This window comes from Mauremys mutica, chromosome 4, assembly GCF_020497125.1.
Source record: "Mauremys mutica isolate MM-2020 ecotype Southern chromosome 4, ASM2049712v1, whole genome shotgun sequence".
Classification (NCBI taxonomy): Eukaryota; Metazoa; Chordata; order Testudines; family Geoemydidae; genus Mauremys; species Mauremys mutica.
In genome coordinates, this window is record NC_059075.1 from 123,951,342 (window position 1) to 123,973,432 (window position 22,091).

A 22,091-nucleotide genomic window follows, 5' to 3' on the forward strand; every position below is an offset into this window, starting at 1 on the left:
GAGGATGGTGTGGACTGCACCCTTAGCAAGTTTGCAGATGACACTAAACTGGGAGGGTAGGGATAGGATACAGAGGGACCTAGACAAATTAGAGGATTGGGCCAAAAGAAATATGATGAGGTTTAACAAGGACAAGTGCAGAGTCCTGCACTTAGGACGGAAGAATCCCATGCACTGCTACAGACTAGGGACCGAATGGCTGGGCAGCAGTTCTGCAGAAAAGGACCTAGGGGTTACAGTGGACGAAAAGCTGAATATGAGTCAACAGTGTGCCCTTGTAGCCAAGAAGGCTAATGGCATTTTGGGTTGTATAAGTAGGGGCATTTCCAGCAGATCGAGGGATGTGATCATTCCCCTCTATTCAGCACTGGTGAGGCCTCATCTGGAGTACTGTGTCCAGTTTTGGGCCCCACACTACAAGAAGGATGTGGATAAATTGGAGAGAGTCCAGCAGAGGGCAACAAAAATGATTAGGGGGCTGGAACACATGACTTATGAGGAGAGGCTGAGGGAACTGGGATTGTTTAGCCTGCAGAAGAGAAGAATGAGGGGGGATTTGATAGCTGCTTTCAACTACCTGAAAGGGGGTTCCAAAGAGGATGGATCTAGACTGTTCTCAGTGGTAGAAGATGACAGAACAAGGAGTAATGGTCTCAAGTTGCAGAGGGGGAGGTTTAGGTCGGATATTAGGAAAAACTTTTTCACTAGTAGAGTGGTGAAGAACTGGAATGGGTTACCTAGGGAGGTGGTGGAATCTCCTTCCTTAGAGGTTTTTAAGGTCAGGTTGACAAAGCCCTGGCTGGGATGATTTAGTTGGGTTTGGTCCTGCTTTGAGCAGGGGGTTGGACTAGATGACCTCCTGAGGTCCCTTCCAACCCTGAGATTCTATGATTCTATGATTCATGTAGCAAGAAAAACAGGAATAGTGCATATGTGCCTACCAGCTCTGCTTTTCACTGTACAACCTTAATGCTGAATTAACAGCTTTTGCAATTTATATTAAATGAATAAAGTTATTGATCCAGCATTATAAAGTGATGAAAAATACAAGGCCACATTCATACTTGCTGCGGGGACCATGGCTTTCCATTTTTCTAACTTTAATTTAAAAATCTCAAATATAAAGTATAGCTTTACTCTGAAAGAGACTATAAAATGTCTCCTTCCCCAATTTGCTTCCTGGATGTATTCAAAATACCTGCTTACTTTTGTGATAAAATTTGTTGCAGCTTTTTACTCCTGTTAGTCTTGGCAGCCCACTCAAAAGAACTAATGGAATCTTCACTTAGTCTTGTATATCAACAAAACGGTTTGCTGAGTTCCAAATCAATTATACCAATTCAACCCAGTGAAAACAATGAGACTGCACTGGGGTTGCTGAAGGGAGATTTTCACCTATAGAATTTTTATTACTGGTAACAACACATATAATGGATAAACAACTGGACTCTTCGAGGTGAATCTGTGGAACTGGCAATTACAAATATCTTTTTGCTTATAAAAATGAGCACATTCAACATGCATGTCTCCAGCATAAACAGAAACCACTTCATAATATCATTTCCACAAAATCACTTTTCAGAGTAGAACTGAATTTTAATGTTGCCTTGACAGTTTTTGCATTTGGTTTTCTTCAACGATACTCAGTTATCTAGTGCTTGAAACTGTATTTCAAATTACAGTGCTCCACATATACCCATGCTCATACCTGTTAGAAAAATCTGATACTGATTGTTTTAGAATCATAGAATATAGACTCATAGAATATTAGTGTTGGAAGGGACCTCAGGAGATCATCTAGTCCAACCCCCTGCTCAAAGCAGGGCCAATCCCTAACTATCTTTTTTGCCCCAGATCCCTAAATGGCCCCCTCAAGGACTGAACTCACAACCCTGGGTTTAGTAGGCCAATGCTCTAAACACTGGACTATCCCTCCCCCCAAGAGTATAACTTTATTTGTAAACAAAATGTATTCAAGCCAAAGGCATAATTCTGTGGGGGAATCCAGGGCTCAATTAAAGTGTAAATAGTGAGATGTGTGAGAAAAGTTTTTAAAAATCCCTTAGTTCATGAATACCATCTTTCTTCAAACAAATTTTAGTATATTTGGAAAGTCTGGTTAAACACAAACCTCATCAGAACAAATAGAAGAAATGTCAGATTAAAGTTGTAGGCACCTGAAAAATAGGATCTTATAATGGAAGTTCCTTCCTAGCTGTATCCTATTAGCATAGCATACTTTCCTCTATGCCGGCAGTTCTCAAACTGTGGGTCGGGACCCCAAAGTGGGTCAGGACCCCATTTTAATGGGGTTGCCAGGGCTGGTTTAGACTTGCTGGGGCCTGGTGCCGAAGCCCAAGACCGAGGGCTTCAGCCCTGGGAGGCAAGGCTCAGGTTATAAGCCTCCTGTCTGGGGCTGAAGCCTTGGGCTTTCCCCCACCCGGGGCAGCAGGGCTTGGACTTTGGCAGGGCTCAGGTTTTGATCCCCCCTCCTATGGCCATGTAGTAATTTTCATTGTCAGAAGGGGGTCATGATGCAATGAAGTTGAGAACTCCTGCTATGCCTTAATGACAGCCCCAGAACAAGGAAGTTTAGCAGTGACTGAGCTGGAGGCTAATTCCTGAAGCATACAGGCACCCCACTTCTGTTCCAGTTTCTTTACTTCACTCAGGAAGTGGGAATGTGGCACAATACCACCAAAGTCAAGGAAAAACAGGACAACTGCTCAGGTCTTGCCATGCATATACACATACCTGTAAGTACTCTCATGGCTCCATGCACTGCATTCAGATCACCACTAACCAGCATCTCCATCAACAAGTTGAAAAGCTGGGGCCAAGCCTCAGGCCAGTCCCAGTGGGCTATGGCTGAAACTGCATAGGCAACACTTGATCGCACTTTACTAATAGATTCTCTCAGTCCATTGGGTAACAGCTCCCTTATGGCAACTTTTGCCTGCAGAGAATAATGATATTTAGCAAGAGAGATCATTTATCACACACAACAATACAGTGTTTCAAACAGCGCTTATCACATTCTGATATGTATAACAGATTCTTTTGTTGTTAGTATCAGGTTTATGGGAAGTATCTGAGTGTGATTTCAAAACATGCACATTTGGATTCCCTTCAATTTATAAAGGAGACAGAGCACAGCATGTAGAAATGTATTACTCTTCCCATATAAAACACACCCAAATATAAAAGCTTTCCCCAAAGTAAAGCTGTGATTAAAGTTTAGATTATTCCTTACACACAGTTTTAGTCTCATAAAATCCTTCAAAGGGAAGAAAAGGCATGAGAGCTCCAAGTAATCCCAAATAAAAAAGGAGCCTAGCCTTTCCTAGGAGTTCTAAATCTAGTGGAGAATATACCCAGGATGTCTGCTCACATTTAACCCAATTCCTAACACCTTTCATTTCTCCAATTAGTATTTCCCTTTCAGTGAGCCCCAATCTAGATGTGCTTGGCTTTGCAACCTTAAACAAAAAACTGTTAAAAGAATGTTATCTCCTAGGGTGTTCGTTTGTTTTTTCAAAGCAAACTAAAAAACAGAACTCCCACATGCAGCATATTGACACAAATGGTTCATCAGCTTGAGCTAAGGGAGTAGTTGAGAGCAATAGTAGACTGTCATCCTCTATATGGATCAGCACTAGAGGGAGATGAGAATTTACCACTAGGTTTGACAAATATTTGTCAACAGCAGAGGAATGGCAAGATTCAGAAATTGTGGGTTCCATTCCAGTCTCTGGAGGGGAGTGTGCTTTGGTGGGAACAGAGTCTTCTGCCTGCTTCCCCACAAGTCTGTCATCGTTCCATTCAGCCCAGTCCCAGTCTTCTTGCCTAGCCAGTCCCAATCTCCTCTGTGGGGCGCCTTTCTGAGTCAGGCTCTTCCCCCACTTCTTGTTCCGAGTCTTCCTGCCCAGTCAATCCCAGTTCTCCCCCCACCCCCCCGCACCCAGTTCCTTGTCTGATCTCAGTATGGGTCCCCAAAACAAGCCAACCAGAAACCTCAACTTTCCCCAATGATAAAAACCAGTTACAGCAGACAAGCAACATGCAACCAATTCAGTATTAAACAGGAATCTTACCCTTTCTGTGGTCTCTGGATGCCTAAACTTGTCTGACTGGGAACACCAGTGAGTCTCCACATATTGTTTCAAAATTACAGATGCTAACTGTAAAAGGAGAGAAAGGACATGAAGCAGAACTAAAGGAATGGGTCACATTCAGAATAGTTACAAATGTCCCTCCTCGTCCCTAAAAATGGGGTTGGCCAAAATATGACATTCCCTGTGAAAGAAACAGGAAACTTTGTTGCAGAGACAAATGGAGTCTGTAGTTATTTATTGTTCATTGACAGCATGCCTGATGCTATACAGAGTCTAGAGATATTTGATGCCAGCTTCCTATTAAACCCACCCACATCCCAGAACCTGCTCATCACCAAATCAAGCACCATATTAAATGGCTGATTAAAACTATGTCAAGCCTAACTCAGTATTAACAACATTTTAGAGATCTCTGGGAACATGTCTCTCAGACCCCATTGTTTCCACCTAGCGAGGGAAGAGAAATGGTTAGAAGCAGATGACTTCCTATGCTGTAAATTATAACACTTAAATAATTAAAGAAGTCTGGCACTTGCTATTACCCAGATGGTTACTAACTACCAAGAAATGCCCAAACCAGAGGATCAAGGTCAGTGAGGTAATATCTTTTATTGGACCAACTTCTATTGGTGAGAAAGACAAGCCAAAGAGAGCTCTTCTTCAGGTCTGGGAAAGGTACTCCGAGGGACACAGCTAACTGCAAGATGGAACAGACTGTTTAGAGTAAGTAGTTAGCACACACTCTAAGAGACCGTTCAAGGTAGAGTGGCCTGTTAAAATCTCTGCAGTCATAGGACAAAATGAGAGGGTTTGTGGGTTAAAGATTGTTGCAATAAGCCATAAATCCAATGTTTGTTCACGCCATGATTTTTAGTGTCTAGCAGAGTTATGAATTTAAGGACTGATATGAACAGATCTGTGTCTGACCTAAGAACAGCCATACTGAGTCAGACCGAACGTCCATCTAGCCCCAGTATCCTGTCTTCCAACTGGCCAATGCCAGGTGCCCAGAGGGAATGAACAGAACGGGTAATCATCAAGTGATCAATTCCCCGTCGCCCATTCCCAGCTTCTGGCAAACAGAGGCTAAGGACACACTGATGGACCTATGCTCCATGAATTTATCTAGTTCTTTTTTGAACCCTGTTACAGTCTTGGCCTTCACAACATCCTCTGGCAAAGAGTTCCACAGATTGACTACGCATTGTGTGAAGAAATGCTTCCTTTTGTTTGTTTTAAGCCTGCTGCCTAGTAATTTCATTTGGTGACCCCTAGTTCTTGTGTTATGAGTAAATAACACTTCCTTATTTACTTTCTCCATACCAGTCATGATTTTATAGACCTCCATCATATTCCCCCCTTAGTCGTCTCTTTTCCAAGCTGAAAAGTCTCAGTTTTATCTTTCCTCATATATAAGCTGTTCTATACCCCTAATCATTTTTGTTGCCCTTTTCCAATTCCAATATATCCTTTTTGAGATGGGGTGACCACATCTGTATGCACTATTCAAGATGTGGGCATACCATGGATTTATATAGAGACAACATTATATTTTCTCTCTTATCTATCTCTTTCCTAATGATTCCCAACATTCTGTTCACTTTTTTGACTGCAGCTGCACATTGAGTGGATGTTTTCAGAGAACTATCCACAATGATTCCAAGATCTCCTCCTTGAGTAGTAACAGCTAATTTAGACCCCATCATTTTATATGTATAGTTGGGATTATGTTTTTCAATGTGCATTACTTTGCATTTATCAACTCTGAATTTCATCTGCCATTTTCTTGCCCAGTCACCCAATTTTGTGAGGTTCTTTCCTCCTTATAGGAAACCTGCACAACTCTTCTAAAGAGGAGCCTGGGAGCTTAAATTCATAATATGTGCTAACTATTTATGCTAAACAATCTCTTACACCTTGCATTTAGCAGTGACACTCTGCGTACCTTTCCCCAGCCCTGAAGAAGAGCTCTTTGTGGCTCGAAAGCTTATCTCTCTCATCAACAGAAGTTGGTCCAATAAAAGGTATTATCTCACCCACTTTGCCTCTCTAATATCCTGGGACCAACATGGCTACAACAACACTACATAAAAACCAGAAGATGTAATTATAACTAAGCTTCTAGGACATTTTATATTACACACAAATTTCCTTTTATTCTTGCATATATATACCTGGCCCTGGACGAAGTGGGTATTCACCCACGAAAGCTCATGCTCTAAAACGTCTGTTAGTCTATAAGGTGCCACAGGATTCTTTGCTGCTTTTATTCTTTGTGTTTGCCAGACCTCTCCGCCACTCCCCCCCCCCCTTTTTTTTTTTTAAAAAGGACATTGCTGATTTTTACTAAACCAAAAACAGGAAAACACAACTTCAGTTCTATTTGGTATCTAGTAGAATTTAGAAACGAGAATGGTATTGATAAAAATGTAATCAGTTTTTGGATTAAGCTGCTAAAATTTAATACACTTGTTGATAAGCATCACAGTAGACAGACTTTCACTCTAGCCTCTACCTTTGTTAAACGAACAGGGAAAGTGAATGACAAGGGGTATGTCTACGCTGCAACGTGAGCCTGTCCTTGAGCTTGGCTTATGTTGCATCTACACTGCAATTGTGCTAAATGGGGACTCGGACCCAGAGTTTCAGGACCTTGCAGCGCTGGAGAGTCAGAGCATGGGTCAAGCCAGGACACAAGATCCAAGCCTTATTGCTTTGCAGTATAGACGCAACCCAGCTTGACTCAGGTACTGGGAGTCCACCAGAAGTATCCCACAATTCCATGCGACAACTTCATTAGTCCTCTCTATCCCAACAATCTGCAATCCATTCTATTAAAATGGAAGCCGTTCTACCCTTTGGTGTGCAGCAGCAGATCAGGTCAGCATTAACACATTCTCTTCTAATCACCAATCTGCAAGCACAGTATCAGAGAGCCTCCTGGATTTGCAAGAGGGCAAACCAATCAAGCCTTTTGCAAAGTGAGCTGCTTCATGATTACAGGAGCACAGCCAAATTTTGGTGAATCTCTGGTGCAAGGCGAAGTAAATTGTGTATTTCAGGAAAAGCATCAGGAATGACCATGTGTACTAGCAGATAGCTAAAAAGCTGGCACCTCTGCAGATTTTCCAGACAGGTGACCAGTGCAGCAAGCATATTAAGAGGCTGAAGAGCAAGCACCGGAAGACCAGAGATAAGAACTGCACCTCAGCTACTTGCCAACATCATTCCCATTTTATGACGACTGAGGGGAGTTCTGGATGCTGCACTAAACACAGAGCCAGCAGTGCTTCATGACAACCTGGTCAGCCAGGATGGTCCCAGTTGGCCCTTGAATATCTGAGGAGAGCCAGCAGCAGGCTCTCAGTGAGGAGCACAGAGTGACTCTTTTAATGAAACCAGTCCAAGAGCAGTCTGTGGATCAGGATTGACAGCAAAATGCTTGGTTTCTATTCACTGAGCTTACAGAAAACCAGGGGTAGACAGAAGCCGCCACCGAGACCAGTAAATGTAAGACTCAAATTTACAGTTTATTACATTAACGGAAAGGATTTCTGCTGTAAGAAGCAATGCAAAAAATGATAAGCCCCGGCTTCCAGCATGTGGCCACTAATGGCAGATTGTATCACAGCACCTTGGCATATCCCCATCACGTGGAGTTCAAAAAGGCAACATGGCATTTCAAACATTCATAAACAGCTGTAAACGTTATTTCAACAGTTAAGTCACAAGATGGTTGCTAGGGCCATTCTTGTTTTCCTTTCAGTAATAAGAAATTTGCCATTCTGTAATCACTCATCCTGGGTCTATGGAGCCATCTGTAAACAGTGAACGCAGTGTACGTGTTTGGGAAACAGTCTTCTATTTCCAAATTAGTCCATTTCAGTTAGAGGTAACCATGCAGTCTGTGGGTCACAAAATCATTTCTTCAAAGTATGAGTGGGATGTCAGTTATTTCCCAGAACTGTGCCAGGTATGGGGTATAGGAAAGCTGAACATTTCAGAGTGTTTGTGTGAAGAAATAATAGGGTAAGCCAGGTGTGAGCTGACAGCATCATGTTCATTCCTTCATGGATTCTGACCCACTTCTGGCTGCTGATCACAAAATGTTTGCAGCTAAAGAGGAATCCCAGATAGTTAATCACATTGCAGGGAAGGGTATATTTTCCAGGCCCCTCTGTATAGCTGACTAGTCCACTCCACTCACAAATGTGCTGTTTGGTCACTAAATGTTTAAATACTTTAGCTGCATACACTGCAGGTTTCCCTCCAGCAGTTTGGAATAACATCTCCCTCTGCCAATAGGGCACCACAAGAATGGTTGTGTCTTCCAAAATATGAAAGGTCTGAAATGAGAGAAAAAGCCTTTTGCAGCTAGGGTGCTATACATCCCCCACCACACGGCAATTAGATATGAAATTTTTATGAAACAGGAAAAAAGGTTATAATTTTTAACTTACCATTGTCTCTGCAGTTCTGTAACAGCTTAACAAGGCTGTATTCGGAGACAGTATGAGGACTGAATCATGCCCTTCACAATGCATCAGTTCACTCTAGAAATGTTACATTTTATAGCCTTAAGATTCTACAAAAAATTGTGCTTCTTTTTTCCATTTAAAAAAATGAACTAATTTAGACAATAACCCTGCTTCTTGTCCTCTATCAGGACCCTCAAGCTATACTGCCTACTGTTCTTCAGGAACTCGATCTCTGGCCCAATATACCTTCTCAGACCATTCCAAAATGAAGCATTTCCGTGACGAAGTTATGGCTGATGTTCTTGACCGGGCAGACCATATAACACCCGGCCTCCAGAATGCTCACCTGTGGAATGTTAGCAATAGCAATCATCTGATCTTAATTGAAAGGGATTCTCAGGCAGCTAGGATCCAAACCATTTAGAATTCCAGAACTTTTTTGGGAGAACAGAGATAGTTGAGAGAGGCACAGAACCTCACATACCTATTGTATTGGTCCCTCAGAATACTTTAGAGATGTGAGCGGGTCACTGTTACAGCATATATTTTATATTAAAAAAATGAATTGAACAAGTTCTAGATTTGCAGCTTTGCAGGCAAGTCCTTCCTGCAGTACTGGTATAGCTCAGAAAACAGAGCTCCTATACGCCACCCTCCAGCATGCCACCCTGATCAGAAAGGAACACTCCAAGGATCAAGAAGACAACAGTCTCTAGGCCTATGCTGAGATTGTCAAGTGTGTTAAATGCAATGGTGTTTTGGGGAAATATTAATACTTGTCCACTATGCTCTGGACTAAGGACACCAATCCATTTCACAGATGTCTCTGGAACAGCCATAAGGATGTACTTTTCATCCACTACTGACCTAGGCCAAAGTAGTAGTTAACCATGCACAGGCTAATTAAATTTATTTACTTAAAAGCTAAGTTATCCATAGGACAGTCAACCTACAGAAAACAAGACATTTTGGCTAGAGAAAAGACGGTTACTCACCGTTGTAACTGTTGTTCTTCGAGATGTGTTGCTCCTATCCATTCCAGTTAGGTGTGCGCGCCGCGCGTGCACGGCTCTTCGGAAGATTTTTACCCTAGCAACTCCGGCGGGTCGGCTGGGCGCCCCCTGGAGTGGCGCCGCTATATATATATACCCCAGCCGACCCGTCCGCTCCTCGGTTCCTTCTTGCCGGCAACTCCGACAGTGGGGAAGGAGGGCGGGTCTGGAATGGATAGGAGCAACACATCTCGAAGAACAACAGTTACAACGGTAAGTAACCGTCTTTTCTTCTTCGAGTGATTGCTCCTATGCATTCCAGTTAGGTGATTCCCAAGCCTTACCTAGGCGGTGGGGTTGGAGTGAGACGTGGCAGAGTGTAAGACTGCTGAGCCGAAGGCTGCATCGTCTCTAGATTGTTGTACCAACGCGTAGTGGGAAGCGAAGGTGTGGACAGAAGACCAGGTGGCCGCTCTACAGATGTCCTGGATGGGGACATGGGCCAGGAAGGCAGCAGACGAGGCTTGCGCTCTCGTAGAGTGAGCAGTGAGGCGGCTAGCTGGCACACGAGCAAGTTTGTAACATGTCCGGATACATGATGTTACCCAGGAGGAAATCCTCTGAGAGGAGACCGGCTTGCCTTTCATGCGATCAGCAACTGCTACGAATAGCTGGGGCGAACGCCGGAAGGGCTTCGTTTGCTCTATGTAAAATGCGAGGGCCCTGCGGACGTCAAGGGTGTGAAGCTGTTGTTCCCGACTTGAGGCGTGCGGCTTCGGGAAAAAGACCGGGAGGAAAATGTCCTGGTTCAAATGGAAGGCTGACACCACCTTAGGGAGGAAGGTCGGATGTGGCCGAAGCTGTACCTTGTCTGCATGGAAGATGGTATATGGCGGATCAGCCGTTAGGGCGTGAAGCTCGGAAACTCGTCTTGCTGATGTTATAGCGATGAGAAAGGCCGTTTTCCATGACAAATAGAGCAGGGAACACGTGGCCAAGGGCTCGAAGGGGGCTCCCATAAGCTTGGCTAGAACTAGGTTCAAATCCCAGGACGGGGTAGGATGCCGTATCGGCGGGTACATGCGATCTAGACCCTTAAGGAAGCAGGAAACCATCTGATTGGAAAAGATGGACCGTTCTCCTACAGCCGGTCGAAAGGCGGACACGGCCGCTAGGTGTACTTTCAAGGAGGAGACCGCGAGTCCTTGCTCCTTAAGGGACCAGAGGTAGTCCAGGATCATAGGAATGGGGACTGCGAAGGGATTGAAACCCTTCTGATCGCACCAGAGTGCAAAATGCTTCCATTTCACGAGGTAGGTCGAGCGCGTGGAAGGCTTCCTGCTTTCCATCAGGACTTGCTGTACCGGCGCAGAGCAGTCGCGCTCCGCTCGCGTCAGCCACGCAGGAACCAAGCTGTAAGATGTAGGGACTGCAGGTCCGGGTGGCGAAGCCTGCCGAAGTCCTGTGATATCAGGTCTGGCCATAAGGGGAGAGGGATGGGATCTCGTACAGAGAGCTCGAGCAGCAGGGTGTACCAGTGCTGTCTCGGCCAGGCCGGAGCGACGAGTATGAGGCGGGCCCTGTCCCTCCGAAGCTTGAGTAGCACCCGGTGTACGAGGGGGAACGGAGGGAAGGCATACAGCAGGTGATCCGTCCAGGAGCGGAGAAATGCGTCCGATAGGGAGCCCTGGGAGCGACCCTGGTAAGAGCAGAACTGGAGGCATTTCCTGTTCTCTTTGGAGGCAAACAGGTCTATTTGGGGAAACCCCCACCTTTGGAAAATTGTGTGCACCACATCGGGACGAAGGGACCACTCGTGGGAGAGGAACGACCTGCTGAGATGGTCTGCCAGCGTGTTCTGCACTCCTGGAAGAAAGGACGCTACCAGGTGAATCGAGTGGGTTATGCAGAAGTCCCAAAGGAGTATCGCTTCCGTGCAAAGCAGGGAGGAGCGGGCCCCGCCCTGTTTGTTGATGTAAAACATCGCCGTCGTGTTGTCCGTGAAAATAGCCACACAGCGCCCTTGGAGATGGGCGTGGAAGGTTTGACACGCCAAGCGGATCGCCCGCAGCTCCCTGACATTGATATGGAGGGAGAGCTCTCGGGGCGACCAGAGACCCTGGGTGTATAGGTCGCCGAGGTGTGCCCCCCACCCCAACGCCGAGGCATCTGTGGTCAGGGTGACGGACGGGCGAGGAGGGCGGAATGGGACTCCGGCACACACGACCTCTGGGTCCAGCCACCAGTTGAGCGAATCGAGGGTCGGTTTCGTGACTGTGACTACCATGTCTATGGAGTCGCGGTGCGGGCGGTACACCGACGCAAGCCAAGTTTGAAATGTGCGAAGACGCAGCCTCGCGTACATGGTCACGAACGTGCATGATGCCATGTGGCCCAGGAGTTGGAGGCAGGACTGCACCGTGGTTGTGGGAAAGGATTGTAGGTCCCGGACGAAGGAGACCATAGTTTGGTGCCGAGGTCGAGGGAGGCAGGCCCTGGCCAAATTGGAGTCCAGGACTGCTCCGATGAACTCCACCCTCTGTGAGGGAGCTAAAGTGGACTTCTCGGCGTTTATTAGAAGTCCTAGGCGCTGAAACAGGGCTAGGATCTCGGCCACTTGACGTGCTACCAGTTGGCGGGATGGTCCGCGGACCAGCCAGTCGTCGAGATACGGGTACACGTGTATGCGACGACGGCAGAGGGCTGCGGCCACCACTGCCATGCACTTGGTGAAGACCCTCGGCGCGGTGGAGAGGCCGAAGGGTAGCTCCGTAAATTGGTAGTGCATGTTGTTGACGATGAAACGCAGGTAGCGTCGATGAGGAGGGTAAATCGCGATATGGAAATACGCGTCCTTCATGTTGAGGGCGGCAAACCAGTCTCCCGGATCCAGGGAAGGAATAATGGTCCCCAGGGTTACCATGCGAAACTTGAGCTTGAGTAGATATCTGTTGAGCTCTCGGAGGTCTAGTATAGGTCGTAGACCTCCCTTCGCCTTGGGGATTAGGAAATATCGGGAATAAAATCCCCTGCCTCGCATGCCGTTCGGCACCTCCTCTATGGCACCCAAACTCAGAGTCTCGACCTCTTGCAAGAGGAATTGCTTTTGAGAGGGGTCCCTGAAGAGGGACGGGGAGGGTGGGTGGGAGGGAGGGGCGAAACAAACTGAAGGCGGTAGCCATACTCCACCGTGCGAAGTACCCAGTTGTCCGTTGTTATCTGGGACCACGCCGGGAGGAAGTGGGAAAGACGGTCGAAAAATAACAGGGAAGGATCCGGTGAATACACTGATGGGCCGTCCTCGGGCGTTCCATCAAAAGGCTTGCTTAGGCCCCTGAGGGGGTTTGGAGGGCGCTTGGGACTGATTACCCCGGTTGCCCGACGGTCTGCGGCGGTTCACCCTGCCTCTGCGCCTATTATCAGGCCGTGGCCTGACCTGATTAAACTGGCGGTACGGCTGCTGCCGGAAGGACCTCCGCTGGGTAGCCGGCGTGTGCATGCCCAGGGTGCGGATGGCGATTCGGCCATCTTTGAGGGTCTGAATCCTCGAGTCCGTTTTTTCGGAGAAGAGGCCCTTGGTGTCGAATGGAAGGTCCTGCAGAGTGTACTGGACCTCTTGCGGCAAGGTGGAGGCCTGCAGCCAGGAGATTCTCCTCATGGCCACTCCCGTAGCCAGGGTTCTGGCTCCTGAGTCTGCCGAGTCCAGAGAGGCCTGGAGGGATGACCGGGAGGCTTTCTTGCCCTCCTCAATAAGGGCTGAGAATTCCGGTCGGGAGTCCGTTGGTACCAGCTCCGTAAACTTCGAGAGTGAGACCAAGGTGTCGTAAGTGTAGCGACTGAGGAGAGCCAGTTGATTGGCAATCCGTAGCTGGAGGCCACCGGCCAAATAGACCTTCCGGCCCAACAGATCCATCCTCCGTGCTTCCTTTGATTTTGGCGCTGGAGCAGGTTGCCCATGGCGCTCCCGGTCATTCACAGACTGTACTACCAAGGAGTCTGGAGCTGGGTGTGTACACAAATACTCGTACCCGCTGGGGGGAACCGAGTATTTCCGTTCCACCCCTCGAGTGGTGGGAGGGATGGAAGCCGGTGACTGCCAGACCGTATTGGCATTTCTTTGTATAGTCCGAATGAAGGGCAAGGCCACCCGCAGCGGGGCCTCAGCTCCAAGAACGCTGGTCACCGGGTCATCGTCCTCAGCGACCTCCTCGACAGGGAGGTTAATGGCCTGTGCCACCCGTCGAAGCAGGTCCTGGTAGGCCCGCAGGTCAATCGGTGGAGGGCCTGATGTCGCTGCCCCCGCCACCGCCTCATCCAGTGAGAGAGGGAACGGTGTCGGGACGCCGGTGCCGGCTGTTGTTTTTTCAGAGACTCGGTACCAGACCGGCTCGGGACTGCTGGTGCGCTCCGCACCGAGGAGGACTGTTGAGCCGCTGGTGTCGGCACCGTAGGGCTAAGTGCCGACTCCATCAAGAGCTGCTTTAACCTAAAGTCTCTCTCTTTCTTTGTCCTCGGCTTGAACGACTTGCAAATAGGGCACTTATCTGCACGATGGGACTCTCCGAGGCAGCGCAGGCAGGAGTCGTGAGGGTCTCCAATCGGCATGGGCCGCTGGCAAGCCGAACAGGGCTTAAACCCCGGTGCCTTGGGCATGAGCCCGCACCGTTTCGGGAAAAAGAGGGGCTAAGCCCCCCCGATTCCCCTTAAACTACTAACGAACTAACTAATCTAACTATGTTAACTAACTATATACACTAATTACAACAAGAACCAGAGATAAGCTAGGGATGTGGAGGTCAAGAGAGCACTCCACTGTTCCAACGGCCGTCACGGGCGGAAAGAAGGAACTGAGGAGCGGACGGGTCGGCTGGGGTATATATCTAGCGCTATAGCGGCGCCACTCCAGGGGGCGCCCAGCCGACCCGCCGGAGTTGCTAGGGTAAAAATCTTCCGAAGAGCCGTGCACGCGCAGCGCGCACACCTAACTGCAATCACTCGAAGAAGAATTAGAACTTTTCAATGCACCTGGCTGTTTAACATGTCCATGTAAGTGGACAGTTGCCAAAAATTGAAAGTAATGGTACAAACAGATACAGGATGCAGATACAGCCACAATCTGTTTGTGACATACAGCTACCTTTATGTGCTAGTACTTTAAGAGTTCAGTTATTCAGTGCATAGCACAATTTTACCTTAGTACCTATTACAACGGGACTGGGGCCAGGTGCTACCACAATACAAACAAACGAGTTAAACAGAACATTGTCAGCCTGAACCTCTATAAAGTCTAATTCTAAATCTAATCACTTTTCCCCATTTCAGGATTACAAGGGACAAAATTATTCCATTAGATTATTTATGATTATTAGAAATACCAAGGAAGCCACACAAGAAAATGATAAGATTTTGGTGTTTTATTTTGTTGTAAAATGCTTAGAGATTAAAAGGCACTAATACAAAAGAATATTTTGTGGCAGAGGGAAGATTATTTCCATTTCCTTTCTCCTCCCCTGCTACACCTCTCCCAACTACAATTTTCCGGTTTTCTTGCCACCTAGTATTAAAATGGTATTTGTAAAATAAAAACCACTAAAGTAGTAAAATATTTGTATTAGAATTAGCATCACTGTAATCAACAAGAGGCGATGCAATTTTAAACTTGTTTTGGTAAGTAGTGAGCACATCGTAGAAGAGCTGGTCATAAGAAATAACCTTGGATCAAGTGATCACGAGTTGATTTAGTTTAAATTAAATGGAAGGATAATCAAAACCAGGTCAACTCTGATTTTTTATTTCTAAAGGGCAGACTTTGGGAGATTAAGGGAATTAGTTAAAGAAGTCAACTGAACTGAAGAGCTCAAGAACTTAAAAGTGGACGAAGCTTGCACTTTCTTAAAATCAACTATACAAAAAAAAACTATCTGACATTTGCATATCAAATGTGATGCTGTATGGAATCTGAGGGACACTTTATGTTATCATTCATCCCATTATTGTAAAATTGCAAGGAATCTGACCAGATATGTCATGAAAGATGTCAGTAAAAATGTTATGATTTGCAAAGTATGATCATCTTGTTTATATGTTAGTATCATCTTTGTATTATGAGTTACAGATATGTAGGGTACATCCATATTTCCAAACTGGTGCTGTGTCTCTGGGTGACACCCCCAAACAGAATGCCATCAGCAGTAAGCCTGCTTGATGGCCCATCAAGAGACATCAGCTGTACAATGAACCCACTGAAGGGAGCCAAGGATTATACCTTATGACTCAGAAAGGCATGCAGGGACATGCCTATGGAGAGAACTCTAAGGCCTTTCAATGCCATGTGCTATGAGTTTGTGTTTGAGACAAAGGAAGTACCAGACACATGGCAAAAGGGCTGTAAATGGCAGCTGCATCATCTCCATTTTGTCTTCAATCCTGCTTCTTACCTCTGGAGTAACTTTTCTACAAACTGAAGCTCTGAGCAAAGGACTGAATGACTCATCCAAGTTGTGGATGTGTTCCAGAGGGATTTTCAAGCCAGCAAACTCACAAATACTGCTAAGAACCTGATATATGGACTTTGAAGTCTTCGTATGTATGTGACTGCTTTACCATTTAACAACTCTTCTTGTTCTTTTTTCTTTATACTAAACCTTTAGTTTTAGATGCTAAAGGATTGGCCAGCAGCGTGATATTTTCGGTAACATCCAAACCTATAATGACCTGGTAACGTGGCTAGGGTCAGAAGAACATCTTTTATATGTGAGCAGAGTTTTAAAATAACTTCAATATTTTTGTTCAATATCTTCATTAATGATTTGGAGGATGGTGTGGACTGCACCCTCAGCAAGTTTGCAGATGACACTAAACTGGGAGGAGTGGTAGATATGCTGGAGGGTAAGGACAGAATATAGAGGGACCTAGACAAATTAGAGGACTGGGCCAAAAGAAATCTAATGAGGTTCAACAAGGACAAGTGCAGAGTCCTGCACTTAGGAAGGAACAATCCCATGAACTGCTACACACTAGAGACCGAATGGCTAGGAAGCAGTTCTGCAGAAAAGGACCTATGGGTTACAGTGGACGAGAAGTTGGATATGAGTCAACAGTGTGCCCTTGTTGCCAAGAAGGCTAACAGCATTTTGGGCTGTATAAGTAGGGGCATTGCCAGCAGATTGAGAGATGTGATTATTCCCCTCTATTCGACACTGGTGAGGCCTCATCTGGAGTACTGTGTCCAGTTTTGGGCCCCACCCTACAAGAAGGATGTGGAAAAATTGGAGAGAGTCCAGCGGAGGGCAACAAAAATGATTAGGGGGCTGGAGCACATGACTTATGAGGAGAGGCTGAGGGAACTGGGATTGTTTAGTCTGCAGAAGAGAAGAATGAGGGGGGATTTGATAGCAGCTTTCAACTACCAGAAAGTGGGTTCTAAAGAGAATGGATCTAGACTGTTCTCAGTGGTACCTGATGACAGAACAAGGAGTAATGGTCTCAAGTTGCAGTGGGGAAGGTTTAGGCTGGATATTAGGAAAAACTTTTTCACCAGGAGGGTGGTGAAGCACTGGAATGGGTTACCTAGGGAGGTGGTGGAATCTCCTTCCTTAGAGGTTTTTAAGGTCAGGCTTGACAAAGGCTGAGATGATTTAGTTGGGGACTGGACTACATGACCTCCTGAGGTCCCTTCCAACCCTGATATTGTATGATTCTCACTGTACTGGACCTAGGTGTTGATTGGGAGCCAGAGAACTGGAATGCAATAAAGGGGGCTGTGAGATTCCTTTTTTTTGTGTGTGCTTCTTGATAACCAGTGTGGGGATCAGAAGCACAGTTTGTGACTGGTTGAAATGTTTAACTTCAGTGTTAACCACCAGTCTTTGGGAGAATCTGCTTTCCCTTTTGCAGCCTGCCCTGACCTTGATATTTTCAGTGGGGGCTGCCCCAGGCACTATGGGTCACACCAAGCAAGGAGGGAAATCTTTCAGGGAAAGGATCCCGACCAAGATGGATGACTAACCTCCACAAAAAGGTTATTAGAAGTAAACAGGGAATGGAAAAAGGAGTTGATCAAAAAAACTACATCGTGGAGATTAGAAAATGCATGTATAAAGTGGGAACTGCTAGCAGTCAAGCAAAATTAGCTTTCAACAAGGAAATAAAAATAAATAAGACTTTTTTAGAATAAGGAAAGATGAGGCTGGGCCACTATGCAGTCTGACTGGGAAGGAGATTATCTTTAATCTAGGTATGACCCAAAAACTAAATTAATACTTTGCCGTAGTTTTCAAAAAGGATGATAATATGGAACTTTAGCTGGCACATGAGTTTGCTAGTCTGGTAGCAATGATTTTTAATTGGGCTATTTATTTGACGATAGTACCGTACAACTGGAGACTAATGTTGTACCTATTTTTAGGGAATAAAAAGTGATCTGGGCAATTGCAGACCTGTTAGTCTGACCTCAGTAGTATGCAAGGCTTTAGAACAAATTGTGAAGGAAGGAAATAAATTAACTTAAATAGAGGTAAATGGGGTGTAATGCAGCAGGCTAATCTGATTTCCTTCTTTGAGACAATAACTGCTTTTTAGATAAGGGAAATGCAGTAGATCGAATACACTTGGACTTTAGTAAGACATGAGACATAGCACCACATGGAAAATTATTAGTTAAATTAGATAAAATGGGGATCAGTACAAGCACTGTAAGGCAAATAAGGAATTGGCTAAAGGGCAGAAGGCAGGTTGTGCTGAAAGGTGAAGTATCAGACTGAAGGAAGGCTTCTAGAGAAGTTTGTCAAAGATCAGTCTTGGGACCAATCTTATTCAATACTTTTATTAATGACTTTGGCACAAAAAGTAAGAGTGTGCTAATGAAATTTGAGACACAAGGTTAGTGAGTAATATCTTTTATTGGATCAACTTCTGTTGATGAAAGAGAGAAGCTTTTGAGCTACACAGGTACTTTTCCCAGAACTAAAGACTCTATAAAAGCAGCAAAGAATCCTGTGGCACCTTATAGACTAACAGACGTTTTGCAGCATGAGCTTTCGTGGGTGAATGACACTTCGTCGGCATTCACCCACGAAAGCTCATGCTGCAAAACGTCTGTTAGTCTATAAGGTGCCACAGGATTCTTTGCTGCTTTTACAGAACCAGACTAACACGGCTACCTCTCTGATAAAGACTCTATGTAGCTCAAAACCCTTGTCTCTTTCACCAACAGAAGTTGGTCTAATAACAGATATTACCTCACCCACCTTCTTTCTCTAATATCCTGGGCCCAACACAACGACAAAAAACACTGCAAACTACTAACAAAATCTGCTCATGATACAATGTTGGAGGCATCTTCAATATAGAGGAGGATCAAATATTATACAGCACGCTGTGGATGACCTTGAACACTGAAGTGACAGAAACGGGATGAAATTCAGTAGTACAAAGTCATGCACTTTGGGTCTAATAAGAAGAATTTCTGCTACAAGCGGTTCATCAGGTGGAAGTAACAGAGGAAGAGAGACCTGGGAGTGGGAGTCGATCACAGGAAGACTGAGTCACCAATGTGATCCAGCTATGAAAGAGACAAATATGATCCTAGCAAATATTAGGCAAGGCATTTCCAGCAGAGAGAGAGAGAGAGAGAGAGAAATATTAATGCCATTGTACGAGGCATTGGTAAGATCTGATTTGGAATACTGTGTACAATTCTGATCACTCATAGTCAAGAAAGATTAAATTAATCTGGAACTGGTTCAGAGACGAGCTACTAGGATGATTAGGGGACTGGAGGGCCTATCTTATAAGAGGAGACTGGAAGGGCTTGGCTTGTTTAGTCTAGCAAAACAAAGGCTGAGAGGAGATATGACTATTCTCTATAAATACCTTGGGGCCAGGGTAAACATCAGGGAGGGTGAAGAGCTAAGTAAGCTCAAGGACAATGTAGCACAAGAACAAATGGATATAAACTGGCCATGAACAAATTCAGACTGGAAGTTAGAAGATTTCTAACCATCAGAGAGGTGAGGTTCTGAAACTGTCCCCCCCTTTCCTCCCCCCCAAAAAAAACAGTTGTGGGAGCAAACAACCGAATTAGTTTTAGAAGAGCTGACAAATTTTTTGAGTGCGCTTGTATGACAGGTTGCTTGTGACAGTAGGTGGCAGGGTTCAACAGCCCTGGAGTTCACTTTTAGTTTGTGTCTTGTTTCTAACAGCTCGTGCTTCATGGTTTCAGCTAGGCACCTGCAGAGTTCAGGAAGGGTTATCCCCACCCCCATCAATGTATTTTGGGAGTTTTATCACCATCAGGGATGGCTACGACTGGGGATGGGACACCAGGCAGGGTGGGCCAAGGCTTTGAGATAGCACCAAGTAGTCTCTCCCCCAGGTGCTTGGCTAGCTGGTTCTCGCTCACATACTCAGGGTCTGATTGATCACCATTTGTGGGGTTGGGAAGTAATTTTCCCCCAGGTCAGATTGGCAATGACCCTGGGGGGGGCTTTCATCTTCCCCTGCAGTATGTCAATGAGGATTTTCTGGATATATCTCATTTAATCATTTCTATGCCATTGCAAGGGCCTCCTATTCTCTGTCTGTAGCACATAACAGTCTAGTCTCCCAGGAAATGTAATATTTTGGTCTAATTCCAGTTGTTGAATTTAATGCAGGGTGCTGGATGCCTATGATATATAGGAGATCAGAACAGATGATCTGGTGGTCCCTTCCAGCCCTAAACCCTGACTCTGAGATATGGCAATTTCCTCCAATATCATTAAAGACCCTTTCTGAATTCAGTTTAAATAGAGTTTGAAGTCCATTGTATTAAAAACACAAAGTTTAAGTATTATTGTGGAACTGTATGTAACTTTTGTAGGGGAGAGACATGACTAATGCAAACCTTGGGAACGGTCAGAGCTTCAATGGACCATTTGAAACAATGAGCCAGACAAGAATGAACTTTATGAACCTGTAACCTTGGAAAACCCCTTTGGTGGGTTTTGAAGGATCGATCACCTGCCAAAGCCCTTATTTGAATCGGGGGTGGTCTCTGGTAAGCTTATTAGCATGCATGTAGGGATTTTTTTAAATTGTTTTTATTATGTAATGCTTTCACATTATGAAAAAGCGTGCTTGCTTAGAAAGAGCTGTGTGCTAACTTATACCTATGGGCAATTACACTGTTTTTGGCCTCTGAAGAGCATGCAAAGCAGGACTCTTTAGGCAGGACTCCTTAGACTTGCTGAGGAACTCATTGTAGGAGGGAAATGTACAACCTGGAAAACCCTGGTCAGGAGAGAGAGAAATACAGGACTCCATGCAAGAGACATGACAGCTGAGGAGCTGGGAGCTTAAAGAGGGTGCCCTCAAGGGATTACGGAGGAAGAATACAGGTGTAGCTGACCTGAACTGTGACAATTAATATTGTCCATATTAAACTTTAAAAGGAAATGGGACATTCTTGTCCAGGTATAAAGCTGGCAGAATAGGGATGCTGTAGATTTGTAGCATATTTTATAGATTTGAGCTACCAAAGTTGCATTCAGAATCTGCAATTCAATTTTATCCCTTGTGATCAGCCATAGCCACTTCAACACACTGTCGATCTTCTAGCAACCTGAGCACTATACATCATCTTAATTACTGAACTGCCTGAATTTGCAATTCTTCAAGGTATAAGTGTTCAGTAAATATTTCTAGTCTGAAATTGGGAAAAAACTATGTAGCCGTGTAATATGATGCAATACTTTCCATTCTGATAGTAACTCAGGAGGACCTTAATAAGAACATAAGAACGGCCATACTTCGTCAGACCAAAGGTCCATCGAGTCCAGTATCCTGTCCACTGACAGCAGCCAATTGCAGGGGTCCCAGAGGGAATGAACAGGTAATCATCAAGTGATCCAGCCCCTGCTGCCCACTCCCAGCTTCTGGCAAACAGAAGCTAGGGACACCATCCCTGCTAATAGCCATTGATGGACCTATCCTCCATGAATTTATCTAGTTATTTTTTGAACTCTGTTACAGTCTTGGCCTTCACAACATCCTCTGGCAAAGAGTTCCACAGGTTGACTATGCATTGTATGAAGAAATACTTCCTTTTGTTTGTTTTAAACCCGCTGCCTATTAATTTCATTTGGTGACCCCTAGTTCTTGTGTTATGAGAGGAAGTAAATAACACTTCCTTATTTACTTTCTCCACAACAGTCATGATTTTATAGACTTCAATCATATCCCCTCTTAGTTGTCTCTTTTCCAAGCTGAAAAGACCCAGTCTTATTAATCACTCCTCACAGAGCAGCTACAAAACAGCAGCTACTAAAGTTAGATATTTTTATGTCAGCACACCGGGAAAACTTGTTTCCAAGAGTTTTACAAGAGCTGCCAAGGAACTCTCTGGACTGAAAGTTGATTTTCAATAACTCTTGGAATACCGGGGAAATTCCAGAAGACTGGGAGAAAGCTAATGTCATGTCAATATTTAAAAGAGGTAAATGGGACACCTCTGAGGTAATTACGGG

General features: G+C 45.3%; 1 protein-coding gene across 2 annotated transcripts in view; it reads right to left on the bottom strand.

Moving 5' to 3' along the window:
- Positions 1-22,091, bottom strand: part of IPO9 (importin 9) — a 183,724-nt gene that overhangs the window by 131,135 nt on the left and 30,498 nt on the right. For both annotated transcript variants that reach the window (XM_045015515.1, XM_045015514.1), the window contains exons 3-4: positions 4,095-4,181; positions 2,755-2,956 (exon numbers count right to left, since the gene is read on the bottom strand). In XM_045015515.1, coding sequence (XP_044871450.1) covers positions 2,755-2,956; positions 4,095-4,181 — 289 coding nt within the window. The remainder of the gene's footprint in view (positions 1-2,754; positions 2,957-4,094; positions 4,182-22,091) is intronic.